The 20482-nt window shown below is 61.7% G+C and overlaps 1 protein-coding gene across 4 annotated transcripts in view; it reads left to right on the top strand.

Moving 5' to 3' along the window:
- The window catches only part of TRAF3 (TNF receptor associated factor 3), a 90603-nt gene extending 79296 nt beyond the window's left edge, over positions 1–11307 (top strand). For all 4 annotated transcript variants that reach the window (XM_081086040.1, XM_081086041.1, XM_081086043.1 and 1 more), the window contains 4 exons: positions 1252–1344; positions 5044–5184; positions 9392–9566; positions 10254–11307. In XM_081086040.1, the coding sequence (XP_080942166.1) occupies positions 1252–1344; positions 5044–5184; positions 9392–9566; positions 10254–10825 (981 nt within the window). In that variant the 3' untranslated portion in view covers positions 10826–11307. The remainder of the gene's footprint in view (positions 1–1251; positions 1345–5043; positions 5185–9391; positions 9567–10253) is intronic.
- Positions 11308–20482: the final 9175 nt, after the last annotated feature.

The raw sequence follows: 20482 nt of genomic DNA, 5'->3' as shown, positions 1-20482 counted from the left end.
TTTTTTTAAGTATATATGTATTTTTTTAAATATCTTTTTATTGATATCAGAGAGGAAGGGCGAAGGAGAGAGAGATAGAAACATCAATGATGAGAGATGATCATTGATCAGCTGCCTCTGCACGCCCCTCACTGGGGATCAAGCCTGCAACGCAGGCCTGTGCCCTGACCTGGGATTGAACATGACCTCCTGGTTCCTAGGTCGACGCTCAACCACTGGGCCACGCCGGCCGGCGATTTATTTTCTTTAACACGTCTGAGATTGCTAGTGAATTTGAACTGAGTTTCTATTTAAATGTGTATCTTAATATTAAAACTATGAAAAGACAGTATCTATTACTATTAAAGTATTTTATGTTTAATTTTGTGTATGAGCCACACATCGTCATGAAGTTAGTACCGAGACATGCTGTCCTAGTATTTTCTCAGGAAGTGAAAGCCTGAGCATGAAGAGGCCTGTAGCTTCTCTCTGCCCCAGGCTCCTGGGGACGGAGTCTCGCCCCTGTGATGTCGTGTGTAGTACCTTTCATTCTGTGTCTGTGTATGTATATGTTGACATATAGCAACACTTATGTCAACATATACATAGGAATATTCTCTGTACAGAGTATATGTTTTGGAGATCATTAAAATGCTTCCTATGGCTTCTTAATTTTCTAATATCAAAACAAATTCTATTTTCCTGTCAATTACTTCCTTAAGAATGGAAGCACTATTTGCTGTGCTTGTTCCTGAGATGGTCTGCATCTTATGTACTCTGTAGCTGGTTTATTTATGTTTCTATGTAACTTCCTAAGTAGCCTCAGAACAGCGAGCAGTACATTTCCCGCTACAGTGTACGTCACTGATAAGTTCATGTTCTGGTGAATTAGTCAGAACCCTCATCTGATTACATGTTCACTCGATTACTGTATCAGTATCTAGCTGTAACTGAAGCTGTCCCAACCCGTTTATATTTTAATGAATGAATTTCTAAAGGAAGGAAAATGATATGTCTGAAATTCAGTTTCTTGATGTTGTATGAAACAGCCGGGAAGGCACTGGTGAGAGCAGCTTAGGAGTGAAGCCGTGAGCCCGAGATCCCTGTACAGCTTCAGAGCCGCCTCCCGTGCGCCCGCTGGCAGCAGAGTGGGGCCGCTGGGCATGGCAGTCAGTCACATCCCAGGAGCCAGGCTCCCCCTCCCCGTTCAGCTTCTCTGGCTCCTGCTCTGTGTGGGCGGCGAGGGCTGATGCCCTGCACTTTGCTCTGCAGGGGACGAACCAGCAGATCAAGGCGCACGAGGCCAGCTCCGCGGTGCAGCACGTGAACCTGCTGAAGGAGTGGAGCAACTCCCTGGAGAAGAAGGTAGGACACCCACGTGCGGCTGGTCCTCTCCGTGGTCTCCTCCGCTTTTCTGTGGCGATTCACTGTCTGAGGGTGAAAAGGGCGGCACCACGAGGCGGTCAAGTACGTTCTCCTCACAGCCTCACTGTGAAGGCGCTTGCATTGGTTCTGTTTTTTTTATTGCCAGCACGTGTGCCGTGCTTTTTAAAAATCGTGTGGTTATCTTAGCGTTGCTCTGGACAGGGACTGCCGCACATGCAGACCTCCCTCTCCTGTACATGAAGTCGTATTGGGCACCGGGCTCATGCCTTCCCACGTTGGCTCTGGCTGTAGCCAAGCGGAGCAGCTGGGACACCGGGGGCCGCAAAGCTCACATCCTACCCTCTGGCCCTTGGAGAGCAGGTGCCAACCCCCGACCGGGACGGCATCTCATGTGACAGGTACTGCACTGGCTTCTCAAGCGGCACTGTGGGAGCTGGGGCACCGAGCAGGCCCTTCCCCAGAGGGACTCACTCGCCAGCTGCCCTTCAAGGGGCTGGTTGTGGGCTGGGCTGTTAGCAGCCCCTTCCTGGGGAGCTGGTTCATAGGGTGCTGCTCGGCAGGCCTTTTCCGAGAAGGTGAGGACCTCTGAGAGCAGATGGAGTTGTCCTGGGATCACTCGCTGCGGGTTACTTGCAAAGTGAAAACTGGGCGTCCAGCACACTCGCATGGAGAGCGCAGCGGAGGCCCTGAGCCGGCCGAGCAGCCAGGTCAGCCTTGTCTGTGCGGATCCGAATGCCTCTTTTCAGTTAAATCCGGGCAATTTAAATATTCATGTACTTGAAATAAAGCAGCGTTTCAGTGTAGATGCTTAAGCTGGAGATGCACAGGCACACGGAGCAGGCGTCCGTTGGTCGTGCAGGGAATGTCGTCAGTGAGTCACGTGTGGTGTCTACGCTCTGTTCTCGGTGGTTTTGCAAGAAGTCTTTTCTTTGGAGACTACTGCTTCTGCCTTTTAAAAAAGTATAGGTTTTGCCCTGGCCGGTTTGGCTCAGTGGATCGAGCGCCAGCCTGCAGACTGAAGGGTCTTGGGTTCAATTCCAGTCAAGGGCATGGATCTGGGTTGCAGGCTCCTCTCTGGCCAGGGCTCTGGTCCGGGTACGTGCAGGAGGCGACCAATCGAGGTTTCTCTGCCTCTTCCACTCTCTAAAAAGTCAGTGGAAAAACACCCTTGGGTGAGGAATTAAAAAAAAAAATGTATAGGCATAGATGTCAGGGCTTTAGTCTCTCCCTTCTCATTTATTTAAAAGGTTCTCTCGCTCATGAGGGTGAGTTGGCTTATCCAGCTGCAGGAGTTGCATAGCATCTGCGGGTCTGGGGTGGCGGCTCCCCGCTGAGACCCTGTGGGCGCCCAGAGGCCCGCCCCTCAGTGCAGGCTCCCCCCACCGGGAAGGGCCTCACCAGGGACCACACGCACAGCACAGCAGCCTCGCTCTGCGGACACTGGCGCCTGGTGCGGGGGCTGCAGGCGACGGGAGCGGCTCAAGGGTCTGTCCCGCCTCTGTCCCAAGGGGCCCCGTCCCCCCACCCTGCCTCCCCTGCACCCCTCTCCCCCGCGGTCGGACCCTTGCTCTTCACTGGACCCAAAGCAGAGCTGGACCAAAATGGAGGCCACACGTCCTTTGTACGAAGGGCTTCCTCCTGGCGCAGGTCCTGCAGGGGAGCCTCAGGCAGGGTCATGGAGCAGGAAGTGGCATGTGGGTCCGTTCGGAGACTGGGCCTCACATTCGGGGTCAAACTAGAAAATGTCCTGTGAAACCGGCAGTTAAAGGCGCCGTCACACCTTCCATTTCAGAGGCTCGCGCCCCAGGGAGCAGCACCGTCCGGGGGCGCGCTCGGGAGGGCGGGCCAGGCTGGGGGGGGCAGGGGCGAGCTCCCCGAGGGAAGGCATCAGGAAGGAAAGGAGCTCCGAGCAGGGCGGCCCCTCGGCACAGACGGAGCGGAAGGTGCTGTTGTCCTGTGGGCCGAGCCCGCTCCGTTTGCTGCAGAGAAGAGCTGGTCGCCGTCTGGGGCTGTGACAGCCGGACTGAGGGCCGCCCTCGGCGCGGGCGGAGGCGCCCTGTCCCCGGGAAGTGCACGGCGCTGAGCGGAGCCGCAGGCGGTGGCAAGTCTGTCCTCCTCAGGGAGCACGTTTGTTACCAGTGAGACCACAACGACCAGAGGCGCTGCCGCCACTGAGCTGGGGGGGAGGGGGGGTGCCTCCGGTGCTTACTGGGCGGGACTCGGCTGGGATGGCTCATCGCCTGGGTCCTTCCTGTGGTGACTCGGCCGTCCCCGCACTGCCGTCACCCCACTGCCGTCCACACACTGCCGTCCCCACGCTGCCGCCCCCGCACTGCCTGCCGCCCCCGCACTGCCTGCCGCCCCCGCACTGCCTGCCATCCCCGCACTACCTGCCATCCCCGCACTGCCTCCCGCCCCCGCACTGCCGCCCCCGCACTGCCTGCCGCCCCCGCACTGCCGCCCCCGCACTGCCTGCCGCCCCCGCACTGCCTGCCGCCCCCGCACTGCCGCCCCCGCACTGCCTGCCGCCCCCGCACTGCCTGCCGTCCCCGCACTGCCGCCCCCGCACTGCCGCCCCCGCACTACCTGCCATCCCCGCACTGCCGCCCCCGCACTGCCGCCCCCGCACTACCTGCCATCCCCGCACTGCCGCCCCCGCACTACCTGCCGCCCCCGCACTGCCTGCCGCCCCCGCACTGCCGTCTCCCCACTGCCGTCCCCCCACTGCCGTCCCCACACTGCCTGCTGCCCCCGCACTGCCGTCCCTGCACTGCCTGCCGCCCCCGCACTGCCGTCCCCGCACTGCCGCCCCCGCACTGCCGTCCCCGCACTGCCGCCCCCGCACTGCCTGCCACCCCCGCACTGCCTGCCGCCCCCGCACTGCCTGCCGTCCCCGCACTGCCGTCCCCCCACTGCCGTCCCCGCACTGCCGTCCCCGCACTGCCGTCCCCACACTGCCGCCCCCCCACTGCCGTCCCCGCACTGCCGTCCCCCCCACTGCCGCCCCCCCACTGCCGTCCCCGCACTGCCATCCGCCCACTGCCACCCCTGCGGTCCTCCATGCAGAGAGGCTGTGGTGGTGGCGCCTTTCAAGGGCCAGCTGCCCACATGGAATCGCGAGACAAAGCTGTGAAGGGGTTGCCGGGGGCTGCGGACCCCGCGCGGTGGCTCTGGGGCTCATGGTTTCCCAGGAAGGGATTGGACCCAAGGGCATGGTGGCCTGGACCCACCTGGGGCGGCGGTGGCGGGCAGCCAGTCCTCACCGAGCCTCCTGGTTTGGGGGGAGCGCTTTTCCAGGTGCAGGGAGCGCCCGTGGCGGGTTGTGACCACATTATTCACAGCAAACGGGGTGAGAGAGGGAACCCAGTGTGAGGACAAGCGCGGTCTGAGATGCCTGCTTTTCAGGCGCACACGCAGGGCGAGTGGGTCATGTATGTGCGTTTCCCGGCCGGAGTCTGAAAGCCTCTCCGGCGAGAGGCTCATTAATTTCCAGCAAAACCTTCAGAGAGCGTCCCTCTCGTCCTGAAATCCACGGGCATCTCCCTGCGCGGTCCCGGGTGAAGGGTGCTTCCGGGAACCCTCCCAGGGAGCCCGCAGGCCTGCCTTCCAAAAGCCGAGTGGCTACTCGTTAATATTGAACCGTATTCTGTTCGCTTGACGGCAGCGTTCCTTTTTCAGGTTTCCTTGCTGCAGAATGAGAGTGTGGAGAAGAACAAGAGCATACAGAGCCTGCACAACCAGATATGCAGCTTCGAGATCGAAATTGAGAGACAAAAGGAAATGCTGCGAAATAACGAATCCAAAATACTGCACTTACAGGTAAGAGGCATGGCCTGGCCGATGGAGGGTGGCCGGGCGGGCCCAGACAGGGCTCCCCCTCCTTTCCCGGGAGCAGCACCATCCCTCTCTCTGCCTTTGACCCACCGTGGGTGCAGCGAAACTCACAGCCCGTGATTTACAAATTAGCCTTTATTGTTGAGGATTTCGTGTTCATCGGTGGTTCTGTGTAAAGTTTCACTTCCCACGGTGAAGTGAAGGCAAACTCTCTTGATCCAAACTTCCCAGTGATTCTCGGGCTCCTCACCCGAGTCCCCCTGGGTCCAGAGCCAACAGCTGCCCGGGCAGAGGCAGGCGTGTGGCTGGGCCTGGTGAGAAGGATGGTCCCCGCCTGCTGCCAGCTCGGTCTCCGAGGCCCTTGTCAGTGTATCGTCGTGGTGGCTGCTGTCTGCACAGCGCTTGCTCGTGCTGTGCGTGCGTCATAGACACCCCTGGGCGCGGCCAGATGGCTCCTCCGGGCTCGGCTTGAGTGTTTCCCCGCCTCCCCTGGAAGAGAGGGCTCGAGCTCAGCCCAGCGTCTGCGGGAATGCCTCTCCGCCCGCTTCAGCCCTGGAGGCTGGTCAGCCTGCCTTCAGGCGCTGCACAGGGACTCGTTAAGAGCTTCATTGGTCTGGACGTTGTGCATGTCTGGGGATGAGGAAAAACGCTGAAATGCTAGGTTGTGTTAGGAAAGGTACAGGTCGTTAGCGCTGGCTAGCCGAAAAGTACAGCGTCGTAAACCACCAGCACGCCTCCTGCGGGAAGTCCCTCGTGGTGATTTTTGTGTTATTGTTGTTGTTTAATCTTCACCCAAGGATATTTTTAGAGGGGGGGGGGGGTGGGTAGGTGGGAAAAGAGAGATAGAAACTTCGATGTGAGAGAAACACATTAATTGGTTGTCTCCCGCATGTGCCCTGACCTGGGCTGGGGATCGAACCTGCAAGCCAGGTACATACCCTTGACCCGGGTATCTAACCCAAGACCCTCCTGTGCACAGGCCAATGCTCTAACCACTGATACACCCGACCAGGGCCCTCACCTGCCTGGGGCGCAGGACCAGCCATTTGCCGTGAACCTGCCCTGTTTGACCTGGGGCTCAGGGGCGCATGGAAAGGCTGAGGAAGTTACACCTGTTAAAAATACCAACAGCGTAGGAAACATGGATAGGTAGTGGGTTCAAGTGAACCAAGACGTTGGAATCTGATGATGAGGTCATATTCGCCCTCACTGGAAACCGGATTCTCTCTGCATTCACTTCGTCTTTTGGTGAGAAAAGTTGGAATTTAATGTCCTTTTCTGTAGAGCTTAATCATTCCACTGCATGTGAGTTATATTTTAAAGCTTCTGTGATTGAATAAACCCATGAGGTCTAAGGAAGGCGGAAGCCAGGTTGCGGGAGGTGAGGTGAGCGCACAGCGGCCGCCGCGCACTCACGAGGAGGAGGGGCTCCACGCGCTGGTGTCCTTCTCCAGAGAGAGGACCTGGGGACAGGCTGTATGTAAACGGGGGCTCCAGCCGGCTTGATCTCGGCTCCCCGCAGGCTCACGTGGAATCCAGCCAGGAGTGGAGTGCAGTTGATCGCTGACCCTGCTGGGAGGTTCCAGCGCGTGGCTGGAGGAGAGAAAATCTGTCCGTCTCAGTAGACGCGGGTCTTCTGAGCCCCATGGGCTGCGCGCCAGATGTATCTGTCAGCCAGGCGCTTCCTCTGCTGTCCCTGCAGGCCCCTCTCCAGCCGAGCCCGGCGCACACACACACCTGCCATTACTTCCTTCCTCGGCTCAGACACCCCCCCCCCCGCCCCGCCCCAGCTGCCCGGAGAAGTTTGTCTTAAATGCTGTGCTGTGGCCAGAAATACTTATATGACCGGCCACTCTGTCACCTGTGTGTCCACAGCGTGGAGAAATGGGTCTTCTCCCCCACCCACCTTTCCTGGCTCTGGCTCCTCCTCAGACACCTCAGGTGTCAATGCTGCCTCCTCCAGGAAGCCTGGCGGACCCCACCCTCTCGCTGTCCCACAGCCCCGTGCACCGGGACCCACCCGGCTGCTCTGACCCTCCAGTGGGCCCTGAAGTCCCGGACGCAGCGGCAGCGCCTCTGAGCAGAGGGTTCCCACGGACAGGGATGCAGACAGACTCGGGTGGAAGTGAAGAGTATGTCAGCTTAACATTGGACGTTTTAAAGAGCCTTTTCCGTAGTTAGAAAGGCAGCCTGGGTATACTGTGAGGCCCAGGTCCCGCTGTCAGGAGGGGCTGGGAGGACCCAGGCTCTGGCAGTGGCGGGTCTGGGACGGGCGTTGCGGTGACAGAGGCCCGGCCGTGGGCGCGGACGTGCCCGTGCGCGAGGAAGGCAGGCCCCGCGCCCGGGTGCCCACGTGGTGTGTGTGCGGCTGCAGTTTATCTCAGCTCCCGAATGCGTGTTCCTGAAAGCCCCACGCCCGCGCTTGGGATCTGCTCTCCTGGAAACTGCAGCTGCCAGGTGGAGCCTGCTCCTGAGGCTCGAAGCCGCCTGTGCTGGCTCTTCAGCGCTCGCGCGGCCCAGCCCCGCCCCTGCGTCAGGCAGTGCTGCTCGTCCGTCCGAAGACGGTCATTTGAAAGGGCGGTTCCCTCGCTGCGTGGAGCCCCCCTACAGAATTGGGTGAGCCTTGTCTGTGTACCCATGTGCCCGCGAGCGTGCCCGCGTTCCGGAGCCAGGCCTTGCTGTCCGTACGGGAGCTCATTGTTCAGACACCACAGTTCTGTCCCTGAGGTGACCACACGCCCACAGGCCGCTGTCCCAGGCCCTTCCCTGTGGGGGTGGGGAGTGCAGGAGGCTCCGTGAGACATGCGTGCGGGGCGTGTCTTGGGCCCGGCTCCTGGCTCCTTCAGCATCACTCACGACCGCCGATCTCTGCGGCCTCCTTTACAGTCCCTGGGAGCCCCGCCTGTCACCTCACAGGGCGAGTGCATACCCGCTACAGGCGCCTCGGGTGTGGTGCTCGCTAGGGCTGTGCCCCGGAAGCAGACTCGGGGGCCGAGGAAACGCCCACAGCCCCCGCCTTAGAGTAAAACAAGTGACATGCACAGGAGAAGGAATCGTCTTTCCTTTTTAAACACGAGCCCATGCCAGGCTTTCTTGGAAAGAAGAGGAAGAGTAACACTGCTTTTGCCCCAAAAAAGTAAGCCGTGCTTGTTCCTTCGTGGTTAGTAACAGCCCCAAAGGTGCTGAAACCTACGTGTTTAAAAATAGGCTTTCAAAAGGGGAAGTGAATTTGCCCCCCCCCCCCCCCCCCAGTTTAATGGGGCGCCTTGCCCAGCCTCCAGGAGCTGTATGTCACAAATGCAAATTCTTTTTAGAAGTGAAAACTCTTTAGGTCCCGGCCTGGGCTGGGCAGTGGGCATGCCAGTCCTTTAGCTGGAGTGCAGGCCGCACTCCTCCAGTCCCTATAGAGATGTAAATGGTCTGTGTGTTTCCGGGAGGAAAGGTTTTCTGAATTATCTAAATTAAAATAGCAGAGCCCGGCCCACGTGGCGCAGCGGATGAGCATTGACCTATGGACCAGGAGGTCACAGTTCAGTTCCCAGTCAGGGCACGTGCCCGAGGTGTGGGCTTGATCCCCAGTGTGGGGTGTGCAGGAGGCAGCCAATCAATGATTCTCTCTCTTTCTCCCTTCCTCTCTGAAATCCATAAAAATATTTTTAAAGTTAAAATAGCGTAAAGCCAGACCTCGCTGTCAATAGCACGTGTGGGCCAGCAGTGTGGTGTTCTGTGGCCTGGAGGCCGTGGGACGTAGAGCAGGGAGCAGCGGCGGAGGGAATCCCCTCCCCCCCCCCCACCCCCGCCAGGGCTCCGTTCCCTCAGCCCTGGGCCCAGGCAGCCCGGGAGGAGGCCACACTGGCCCCTGCTGATGGCTCAGTGCCTTTCGGGACAGGCCTTCCGACGGGGCCAGTGGTGTCACTGCAGCATGACCTGAGACCCCCAGGACAGGGGACGCGGGCTGCCTGCCCTGCCATCGGCGGGTGAGACCCTGTGCCGAGCTCGGTCCCCTCTGGGAACGTGGACTCTCATCCCTCGTGTCTCCTGAGATTCACGAGAGGCCTGCGTGCAGGGGCAGGTGCGGGGCTGCCCTGGCCCTGAGCTGGCCGCTCCGCTCCTACCCAGCCTCTCAGTGGTGGCACGGCGTCTCCGGAGAGCGCTAACTGTGTTTGTCCTTTCGATGCCTTTGGTTTGGAAGCGAGTAATCGACAGCCAAGCAGAGAAACTGAAAGAGCTCGACAAGGAGATCCGCCCCTTCCGGCAGAACTGGGAGGAAGCAGACAGCATGAAGAGCAGCGTGGAGTCCCTGCAGAACCGGGTGACCGAGCTGGAGAGCGTGGACAAAAGCTCAGGGCAGGCGGCCCGCAACACAGGTGAGCCCGGGCGGCGCGCAGTGACATGTCTGAGGGGCTGGGACGGGGCGCACGTCACAGACGCCTGCGACCCCCAGTGCGGGTTGCGGCTTGAACTTGAGGGGTAGGCAGTCCCCTCGGCACCTGGGGCCGGACGTCCGTTCCAGGTGCAGCGTGTGCCCAGGCGGCAGGCCTCCTGCTGAGGCGTCTTCGGCTGAAAGAAACGGGTCCCACAGACCCGTCCCCTCGGTGCGAGGCCAGTGGGGGGATGCGGGTGGAGGGCAGGGCCTGCCAGGCGGTGCTCGTGACGCCCACGTGTGTCAGCTGGCGGTTCTGGGCCTGTGACTCGGGGCTGAATGAATGTTCAGTGTCTGCGTGAAAAGACTGGTGGTGAGAGGAACGTGGGGTTGGACTGAGCTGCACGAGGACATGAGGTGGGAGAGGAGCCACTGGAACTCGGGGCACAGACGACCCCGAGCCTTGGGCTGGAAGGACAGGGGCGCCCTCCCTGCCCCCAGCGGCTCCCCGTTGTGGATGCTGCAGAGGTGCCCAGGGACCCCAGGCTGGTGGTCTCAGCGGCCGTCACCTGGGTGTGGGGGCCCGTGTCAGGTCAGCTGCGTGGCGTTCAGTGCAGACACCGGTGAGGGTCGGCCGCTCCCTTTCTGACCCCTGACACCCCCCCCTCTGTCCGCTCTGTCCGCCCGCCAGGCCTGCTGGAGTCCCAGCTGAGCCGGCACGACCAGATGCTGAGCGTCCATGACATCCGCCTGGCCGACATGGACCTGCGCTTCCAGGTGCTGGAGACGGCCAGCTACAACGGCGTGCTCATCTGGAAGATCCGCGACTACAAGCGGCGGAAGCAGGAGGCCGTCATGGGCAAGACGCTGTCCCTGTACAGCCAGCCCTTCTACACCGGCTACTTCGGCTACAAGATGTGCGCCCGGGTCTACCTGAACGGGGACGGCATGGGCAAGGGCACACACCTGTCGCTCTTCTTCGTCATCATGCGCGGGGAGTACGACGCGCTGCTTCCCTGGCCCTTCAAGCAGAAGGTGACGCTCATGCTCATGGACCAGGGCTCCTCGCGGCGCCACTTGGGGGACGCGTTCAAGCCAGACCCCAACAGCAGCAGCTTCAAGAAGCCCAGCGGGGAGATGAACATCGCCTCCGGCTGCCCAGTGTTCGTGGCACAGACTGTGCTGGAGAACGGGACGTACATCAAAGATGACACCATTTTTATTAAAGTCATAGTGGATACTTCGGACCTGCCTGACCCCTGACAGCCACAGGGGGCGGATTGAGCAGAAGGCAACTCCTCGGGGTTGGAATTGCTGTCTCCACCGGGGTCCTCACGCTCAGCGAGGACCTTGTGGAGCAGGAAGTGCAGGAGGCGGCCGCGGGCCGGCAGGAGGAGCCAGCCGGGGACGCTTTCTATAGTCTAGCAACACTTCACTGAAGAATTCTTTATCCTGCGGCGAGGAACACTGCTGTCGGAGAAGGTTCATTTCCATTTTTAAAGGTCTCATTCATTACGGCGGAAGACACATGGGCTCCGAAAAGAACCATGAGTTTTCTTCCTGAAACTTGAACACACAAAAGACACACCCACCACATGCACACACGCCTGGGCTAGCTGGACATGTCAGCATGTTAAGTAAAGAAGAGTTTATGAAATAATAATGCAGTTCTGATATATTCGTTCTAAAGCTCCAGAGTGCAATCTTGTTTCAAATACAGCATATTGTCTATTTTTAAGGCCTCACCTGGTCTCTGTTTTAATAATTTGTTTGTCAGAAGACCCTGAAGTCACCTCGGTCTTTTCTGGAAGTCTCTAAATTCAGAATCATTTTTTAATTTAAAGTTCTAAGATAATGGTTACTGCAGACATTTTATTTTAAAACGTTGATAGACTTATATTTCTTGGAAGAAAATGTAAACTATCCAACACTGGTTATCACTTGTGATAGGAAAGAGAATATTCAATCTGTGTTATTTCTCGTTAGAAATGTAAACCTTCAATATCTGTCGTAGTCAATGACACTACTTCAAATTATTACGAAAGGAAATTGCTCATGGATGCTGTGCATCATTTCAGATTTATAATTGTTTTCACCCTAAAATAGGGCATTAGTTGAACTTCGGAGTTCTGAACAAAGTCCTGCAGGCTTTAAATTGTGCCCACGAGTTCCGACGGTCTCGATCGCCGACAGCGCCGGGTGGGCGGGTGACGTGTGCTGCAGGTGGCCACGGCAGGTGTCCCTCCATTCTGTCATGCTGCTGCATTCTGTTCCGACCTCCGGAAGCGACATCTTTGCGTAGAGGTGGCGGCATACTGTACCTGTGCCTTACCGTTGCACGCTGCTTCCCGACCCAGGCTCTGTGTGCTCTGATTCTAGGGAGTGACCGTGCGGCCAGCCTCCACGACCACGAGCTCTGTCTCACCGGCCAGGCAGCTCTGCCCCTGCTGGGGGGAGCCAGCTCCACCTCGGCTTTGGGGCCCCCACTGCTCAGTTACCCCTGATTATCACAGACCCCAAATCTCTAGGCCCAAAGGTGAGCCACCTGGTCTGGGCGCAGGCGTGGGCCCTCGAGCATTCCAGAGACCGCCGCTCTGGGGCCTGCCAGGCCGACCCCCGGCCTCCGGGACCACCGCCCTCGGGAGGGTGGCCTGGGGGCCCCTGGGCCCGGCCTGCGCCCGCCCCACCGGCCTTTTCTCAACTCACTGTTTACCTTCTCTCAATGGTCCAACTGTGATTAGAAGCCGCGCCCTGCCTCCCCTCCGCTATGCAGCACGCTCCACGGGTGCTAACCGACAGGTGCTACACGTGACGGGTGCTTCCCAGGCCCAGCCAGCGACCCACCGCCTGCGGCCGCTTCTCCGAACGACCCCCCCTGCCCCCGCCCCCACCCCCCCCCCCCCCCCCCCCCCGTGACCGGCCGGCTCAGACTGCCTGCCCGGCTCCACGGCTGCGGGCGGCCGGGCCGCGTGTCTCTGGTGCTGCGTCTGCTGGGTGTGCCTTCGCCGTGCCTGCTGGAAGCGCCCCCCACGTGCGCGTCCGTAAGTGACCTCTTGGGCTCCGAGCACCTGCCAGGCCCCGTTCCAATGCTCAGCCTCGTCTTCTCCCTCCTCCCAGGACGCCGGGAGGTGAGGCGTCCCCACTCCCAGAGGAAGGCCCTCCTGCGGGGCCTCAGGCGGCTCCAGGCCAGGGGTTACCAGCGGGACCCCCTGCCACTTCCACTTTACTAACAAATTGAGAATAAGCACCACCTCGGTCCGGCCAGAAAGGAAAAGCCATCCTGTTCCCTCCTCCCCGGGGGAGAGCTGTGGGGTGGCTGCTGGGAAGCATCGCCCGGTGGGGGACCTGCTGGGGGGGGGGGGGCGGGGCGTGCCTGGGCCCCCACCTCCAAGGAGCCCAGAGGACGTGGCGGGAGCGTCGTTCGGTGGCACTGGGGGTGGGGGCCTGTGGCCACTGCTGTGTGCCATCTCCCCTGCGTATGCTGGGGGCCGCCGCCGGGCTCTGCTCCTCGCGGCCCTGCCCCTTCCTGGCGACAAGAGGGCGTCAGACACGCTGTGACGGGTGCGCTTTCCCCTCGACTAAGTGCAGGTTTCCCACGGACAGTCCCGTACCTCAGAGAAGCCCACGCTCTCGGCTTCCCTGCAGCCTCGTCCCGTCCCGCGCAGGCCGCCGTGTGGGGCCTGGGGCCCGGTGTCCCTGAGGGCCTGTCCGGCTGGAGCCCCCTTGCCTGGGCCTTTTTTATGAGCAGGTTTTCCCATTTCCAGAGGCCACAGTGACAGCAGAGCCTGGGGTGGAAGTTCTCAGACCTGTCGGAGGAGAGGGTAGCGCCAACCCCGGGCGCAGCTCGGTGTGCGTTCACCACCGAGGGCCATCGTGGGGCATCATGACGGCTGCTGTCAGGGCCCCAGGGCCCAGCTCCGCGGCCCCCCACGTGGGAACAGCTGGGAGCACGGGGAGCTCTTGGCCCCGCGGCTCCTTCCTGCCCTGTGACCTCAGGGCTGTGGCGGGAAAGCTGCCTCCCCGCGTTCCCCCCGCCCCAGGCCCTTCCGCTGCCCGAGCCCCCGTCACAGCAGAGCGAACGCCCCAAGGCTTCCCTGAACCTGTGGCCCCCTTGGGACCGCAGGGAACACCTGCCTGTCTCCAGGGTCCTCAGCTGCCCGGGTCGGGGCCCCTGTCCCAGCAGCAGCAGCGCCCGCTCATTCTGGGCGGTATCGGGCCCCCATGGCCGGCCCAGCAACCTGCAGCCGAGGGGCATTGTCGGCAGAAGGGTCTGGACAGACCCTTAAACAGCTGAGTCCCCAGGTGGGTCATTCCATGGTCCGGTCAGAGGATGTGGGGAGATAGGCAGGAGCCCCCCTCGCACCCCGGGGTCCAGGCCCACAGCCCCTCCAGCAACACACGGAGTGAGGCCCGCGCTGTTCTGTGCCCGTCACAGACGGTCCAGCCCCGGCACCTCTGCTGTCGCCCCGGGCGGGCTGGACAGGAGCTCCAGCCTTGCCCCGAAGCGCCCCTCTGTGCTGAGCGGGCCGGGCGGAGCTGACCTTCATGGGGCTGCGGCGGTGAGCGGGTTCCAGGGGCCCGTCCGCATGTGTGAGCGCTGGTGACGGGGGTCTGCCACCCAAAGCCACTTCGCAGCCACGACCACGGCTCTGTCTCCTGTTGGCCCATCTGGTAGTTGTGGTTTCTCCGAAGTGGAATGTGGCTGCCAGGCCCAGGCCGAGGAGGCCGGTGGAGGTGCCAGGGTGGGCAGGTGACCTGTCGCTCCTGTCTGTCCGGGCAGCGCTGGTTGTCACCTGGGAGCCCGGCCAGTTGGGGGCGGGGGGGGGGGGGGGCAGGGCCCAGAGGCATCCTGGGGGCATCGCTGCTGCCCTGGGGGGCGCTGAGCTGTGCTTGCATTTCATTCTCCGCTGCCGCCGTGTCCATGTCTTGTGAACTCGCACAGGGACAAGGCGGGCGTCCGGCTGCACCGCCCCTGCTGCCGCGGTCGGTGGTTTATAGCTCAGTCCCCGCAGACAAGCAAGATGACCTTCGCAGCAAGCGCGACGCCCCCGTTGGTAAACAGCAGCGCACGATTCCCAAGGCTCCCCTGCGGGCTCTCTGTGGGCGCATCTCTGACCAAGGGAGCGTGCAAGCCCACGCGCACAGGGGGGAGGCGCTTTTAGTCACGTCCTTTCTCCGGTGGCTCACTCTTCAGTTCTTGCCCCAAAGACCAAAGAAGGCCCGTCTCTTATTTGACTGTTTAATCTGCCTGTTTTACAAACGGCCGTCCGGTGACGCGCGCTGAGGGCCGTCCTGACTGCACGTGAGTGTGACGACCAGTGGTTCACGTCCGTGTGTTCCTGCTCTTCTAAGAAAACAACAACCAAGGACCGTGTGAGTTATTGCTCAGCAATAATCATATGAGTTCGGACCATGCCTGGTTTTCTCATAGCATTATCATGTTTTCTATTTTTGTTTACTGTATATTGTGTGTGGTTTTATTTGGTATTTATTTGTGTTTGGAGGTCTTGCAATGTCTTTGTGTTCCTGATGCTAATACTGAAGTTTGTACGAGTATAGAATGCAAACCTGAAATGCTAAACTGTCATTAGAGGCAAATAAACCTGACGAAGGACTCCGTTTCTCCATCGCCCTGTCTCACAGGTGTGGGGAGTGGCCGCGGGCGGGGGGCGGGGGGGGCTCATGCCGAACGTGGGCCCACACTTGGCGCAGTGCTCTCCTGTCACCACCTTGAAGTTCTTAACTTTTGGAAAAGGGGTCCTGGGTGCTCATTCTGCCCTGACCCTGCAGGCTGAGTGGCCAGTCCTACCTGAGGCCACCTGGCTGTCCATGCAAGTGATGGCTCTGACCTTGAGTCCCAGGGCTGAGCCAGGCACCAGCAGCCACGCTCAGGCCTGTGCCTGACCCAGAGCAAGCAGGGGGCCCTCCCACTCCCGGGGCCCCGCTGGGCCGCAGGTCTGGGTCCTGCCCCCGTGCCCACTCTCCGCTGTGGGAGTCCAGGCTTCTTGAGCCTCAGTCTCTTCTGGCAGATGGGAGGGCAGTACCTGCCTCCCCTTGAAACAAAGTGGTTATTAAAAGCATCCCAGCACTGGCCTCGGGGGGGTGGGGCTGCTGGGGGTGGCATCTGTAAGGCAGCCCCTCCGGGCGGGGGTGTTGGGCCTGCGCCCGGCCCCAGCTTGGTGCCCACATAGCCGGTCTCGGATCTCGCGTTTCTCTAGGTGCCCGGGTGTGTGTGTGTGTGTGTGTGTGCGCGCGCACACGCACGTGCACAGGAGCCTGCGTCTGCCTTGAGCTTCCCCAAATTATTGAGTGTGGGGGCTGCTTTCAGGCCTGGTACTAAGGCCCCGGGAGTCGCCCGCCCCTCCCACCACCCTGCTCCTCCAATGTCCCCACTGCAGCCCACTCGCCGCCGGAGTGCCCTGCTCACCCCTTCTCCACGTCTCCACGTGGGGCCCGGCCTGGGAGGGGCCATCGGCCTCCACCCACAGCAGGAAAGGAGGGCCCAGGAACGAGCCCCCAGAGGCCACTCCCGCCCAGACCTCAGGGCTCACCTCTGTCCAGAGGCCACACTGCTCCGGCTGTCCCTCCCCTCCCCACCCACCCCCACCCCACCCAGGAGCTGCTCGGAGAAGGGGCACAGCCCATGCCCCTTATGCTCCATCCACCCTCCTGGGCAGGAACTGAAGCCTGGGGTCCCACCTCAGCCTTGACCACACCAGGGACAGACACCAAGCGACCCCTGGATGGCCCGAGCCCGCCTGGTACTGCTGCCCAGTGTCCGTGGGGTTTCCCACGCCCCCGGCGGGAGCTGGACCCTCTCCTTTCTCCTCCTGGTTTCCCCGAGTCCCACGGGACAATCAGCAATGCGGCCCAGGAAGAGGGGCCCTGAGCTGAGGGCGCCCTGGGGACTGGCCGGAGGCTGCAGCCGCTTCTGTCCCCCGAGAGAACCGCCGTGGGCGTGGGGCATCCGGAGCTCCTCCCGGCCCAGCGTCCTGCCCTCGCTGAGGGCCACCTGGCCGCTGACCGGCCCAGGCCTTGGCTTTGGTCCGTGGGGTTGGGACAGTGGCTCTCCAGGGGGCCCATGGTCCAGGCCTGGGAGTGCCGGTCGGCCTGTGACCCTCACTGCCTCCCTCTGCTCAGAGGACAGGTGGCCGCTCCGTCAGGGACAGAGGTGGGGGGACAGGTGGCCGCTCCGTCAGGGACAGAGGTGGGGGGACAGGTGTGGCCGCTCCGTCAGGGACAGAGGTGGGGGGACAGGTGTGGCCGCTCCGTCAGGGACAGAGGTGGGGGGACAGGTGTGGCCGCTCCGTCAGGGACAGAGGTGGGGGGACAGGTGTGGCCGCTCCGTCAGGGACAGAGGTGGGGGGACAGGTGGCCGCTCCGTCAGGGACAGAGGTGGGGGGACAGGTGGCCGCTCCGTCAGGGACAGAGGTGGGGGGACAGGTGTGGCCGCTCCGTCAGGGACAGAGGTGGGGGGACAGGTGGCCGCTCCGTCAGGGACAGAGGTGGGGGGACAGGTGGCCGCTCCGTCAGGGACAGAGGTGGGGGGACAGGTGTGGCCGCTCCGTCAGGGACAGAGGTGGGGGGACAGGTGGCCGCTCCGTCAGGGACAGAGGTGGGGGGACAGGTGGCCGCTCCGTCAGGGACAGAGGTGGGGGGACAGGTGGCCGCTCCGTCAGGGACAGAGGTGGGGGGACAGGTGGCCGCTCCGTCAGGGACAGAGGTGGGGGGACAGGTGTGGCCGCTCCGTCAGGGACAGAGGTGGGGGGACAGGTGGCCGCTCCGTCAGGGACAGAGGTGGGGGGACAGGTGGCCGCTCCGTCAGGGACAGAGGTGGGGGGACAGGTGTGGCCGCTCCGTCAGGGACAGAGGTGGGGGGACAGGTGGCCGCTCCGTCAGGGACAGAGGTGGGGGGACAGGTGGCCGCTCCGTCAGGGACAGAGGTGGGGGGACAGGTGGCCGCTCCGTCAGGGACAGAGGTGGGGGGAAGAGCTGGGGAATTGACCTGGGGTTGGATCTGTCCCCATAGAACTGAGAACAGAGAAAGGAGAGGGGCAGGAAGGGGGTGATTCCATGGCCCCAGTGTTCTGACTGGGGACCATGGCTAAGAGCAGGTCTGCCCACCTCCACCCCCAGGCAACGGGGCTGTCACTCACAGTGCCCTGCTGCCAGGGGAGGGCTGTGACGGCCAATCAGAGGACAACAACCCTGGGCCATGAGGTGAACCACACTCAGACCTCACTGAGCGCCCCCCTCCACTCCCAGCCCCCCACAGGGCCGGCCAGGGCAGCGGGGCCCGGCTTTCCCAGGCCGCCTTCCCTGCCTGTGGAGAAGGCTGAGCACACGAAACCAGCACGAGGATGGTCAAGCCCAGACAGCAAGACAGAGAGACCAAGAGACTAGGCAGCCCAAGCGCCTGGATCCCACCGTGCCTGACGCAGCTGCTCAGGGGGCCCGGTTACTGGGAGAAACTCTTTAGGGCGTTTCATTTCCCGCACGCCACACGAGGGAGCTGTGCCCATGTGGACCTGGGGGGCGGGGGCACAGCGTGCCGTGTGCCGTGGCCGGCGTGGTCCAGCCATGTGTTGCCCACATCTTTGCGTCTGGCGTGGGCTCCTCTTTGGGCCACCCTTTGATACGGGACCTACCTGCAGCCTCTGCTCAATATATGGAGACGCCGCCAAGACCCCGCAGCCCTGACTCCACCTTCATCCACCCTCCACCTGTACCCACAGCTGTGACTTCCGCCTTCATGTGGTGGCGTTCGTGCTGCCTCTTCCAGGAAGCCTCCCTTGCCTGCCCAGGCGGCCTCGCTGCCCTCTCTAGACAGCACAGTCTCTCTGAGAATGGCCTGCCCAGGTGGGGCCAGAGTGGGCAGAGGTCCAGCCCCTGGAGCTGTCCAGGGGCCATGCCTTCCCCTCAGTGCCCCCGCCTTGCAGGTCCGACCTTCAGGTTGGCTGCAGTGCTCGGGCCCAGGGCGAAGTTCCCCGCGCCTCCGAGCTCTGCCCTGAGCATCCGAAGTGGGTGGTGGGAGGAGGAGGGGGACAGCAGTTTACTGGGGTACAGTCCCAATCAATAGCACCACCTCCTTCCTAGGGAGAAGCAAAACAAAGGACAAAACAGAGGTGAACCCCAAACAGCCCCTTTGTTCCTGGTCGAGGCCAGAGGATGGAGCCTCCTGTGAGACCCACAAACTCCAGGACTGGGCCTCCCCGCCCCTCTGGTGCCCCATCCAGCAGGAAAAAGTGCGGGGGGGGGGGGGAGGCGGTGGGGTGGTGGGGGGGAGGTGCTGGTGCATTTGCTCCCTCCTTCCCAGAGGGGCCACGCCCCTCCCAGCTCAGAGGTGAGTGCCCAGGGCGCTGGCTCCCTCCATCCCGTGTGTGTGAGCGAAGGGTGCTGAAGCCCAGGCTGCAGGTGAGGGTGTGGGTGCAGGAGAGCGAGGGACCTGCAGGGAGGACGGGCAGGAGTTCCCAAGGCTGAGCAGTCCCTCTCCCACTGTCCTCCGTCTATGCAGCCACCTCCACCGCCCTTCCTCCCCTCCACCCGCCCTAAGCAGTAAGCACCATCTGTCTCCCACCATCCACGCATCAGCCACCCATCTCCCCCCAACTCACAGCCTGTCCCCTAGTAATCCACGCACCATAAGCCCATTGTCCACCATCCGGGGCAGCGTGTGAAATCTGTGCACCCACCCACTCACCCTACCATCCCATCGCCCTCACCACAATCCATGCTGATGTGCAGCACGCAGAGCCACGCATCCACTTCTCCAGGTAAGCTTAGCCATCAGCCAGCCCATCCTCCAACGTCCCATCATCCATCCATCCATTCATCCATCCATCCATCCACCCACCCACATATCCCACACTCACAGGCGCCCACCTGGCCATCCATCCATCTGCTGTATCCAATAACCATCTCCGCTCTCATCCACCATCTCTCTACTAACCGTCATTCACAATTCATCTAAACCCCAGTCCCCATTAATCTATCCACCCTCAATCCATCATCACCATTCGATCGCCTCTACCATCCAAAACCCGCGGCCTTTCTCACTCCACCCATCTCACCCAGCCACCCAGCCAGCATCCATATACACCGTCTCTGCACACCCATCTGCACACAGGCCACGCCTGCACTTTCTCTCTCACCCATCACCTGTCCACTTATCCAATCGCCATTCTTTTTTTTTTCCTTTTAATATATTTTATTGATTTTTTACAGAGAGGAAGGGAGAGAGATAGCGAGTTACGATGAGAGAGAAACATCGATCAGCTGCCTCCTGCACACCTCCTACTGGGGATATGCCCGCAACCCAGGTACATGCCCTTGACCGGAATCGAACCTGGGACCTTTCAGTTCGCAGGCCGACGCTCTATCCACTGAGCCAAACCGGTTTCCGGCCCAATCGCCATTCTTATCCTACCTTTCATCTACCCCCTCCCCTCTCCACCCACCACCCACCCTCCATCACCCACCTCCCCTGCACCCACCCCTCCATCCCCACCCAACATCCGCCCCATCACCAACCGCTCATTCCTTCCTTCACTGGCTCACGATTTCCCATCCATCCATCCATCGCCCTCGTCTGTAACCGGCACAGCACCCTCCGCCACGCCCCGTGCTCGCCCTGCCGCCATCAGCGGGGCCACAGCCCGCCCGCCGGGAGGCAGGAGGGCCCGCCCGGGGGAGTGGACACCAGCCCCCCAGGGGGGCGGACTTCCGCCTTCCGCCTTCACACCCGGGCAGCGAGGGGGAGCCCCAGGTCTTCTCCCCCAGCACACCCACTTCATGGGCAGGGGGGCGGAACGTGGGGGAAGAGGCCGCGGGCCCTCGGAGGAACCGGACGCGGCCCGGGCGGCAGGTGAATGAGTAACCGCCCGGCGGCCCCGCCCACCCCGCCCGCCCGGTCACGTGGCC

Source organism: Myotis nattereri, assembly GCF_964212035.1.
Source record: "Myotis nattereri genome assembly, chromosome: 1".
Lineage (NCBI taxonomy): Eukaryota > Metazoa > Chordata > Mammalia > Chiroptera > Vespertilionidae > Myotis > Myotis nattereri.
The sequence above is the reverse complement of the archived record's forward strand: the minus strand, read 5'-3'. Positions and strand labels throughout refer to the sequence as shown.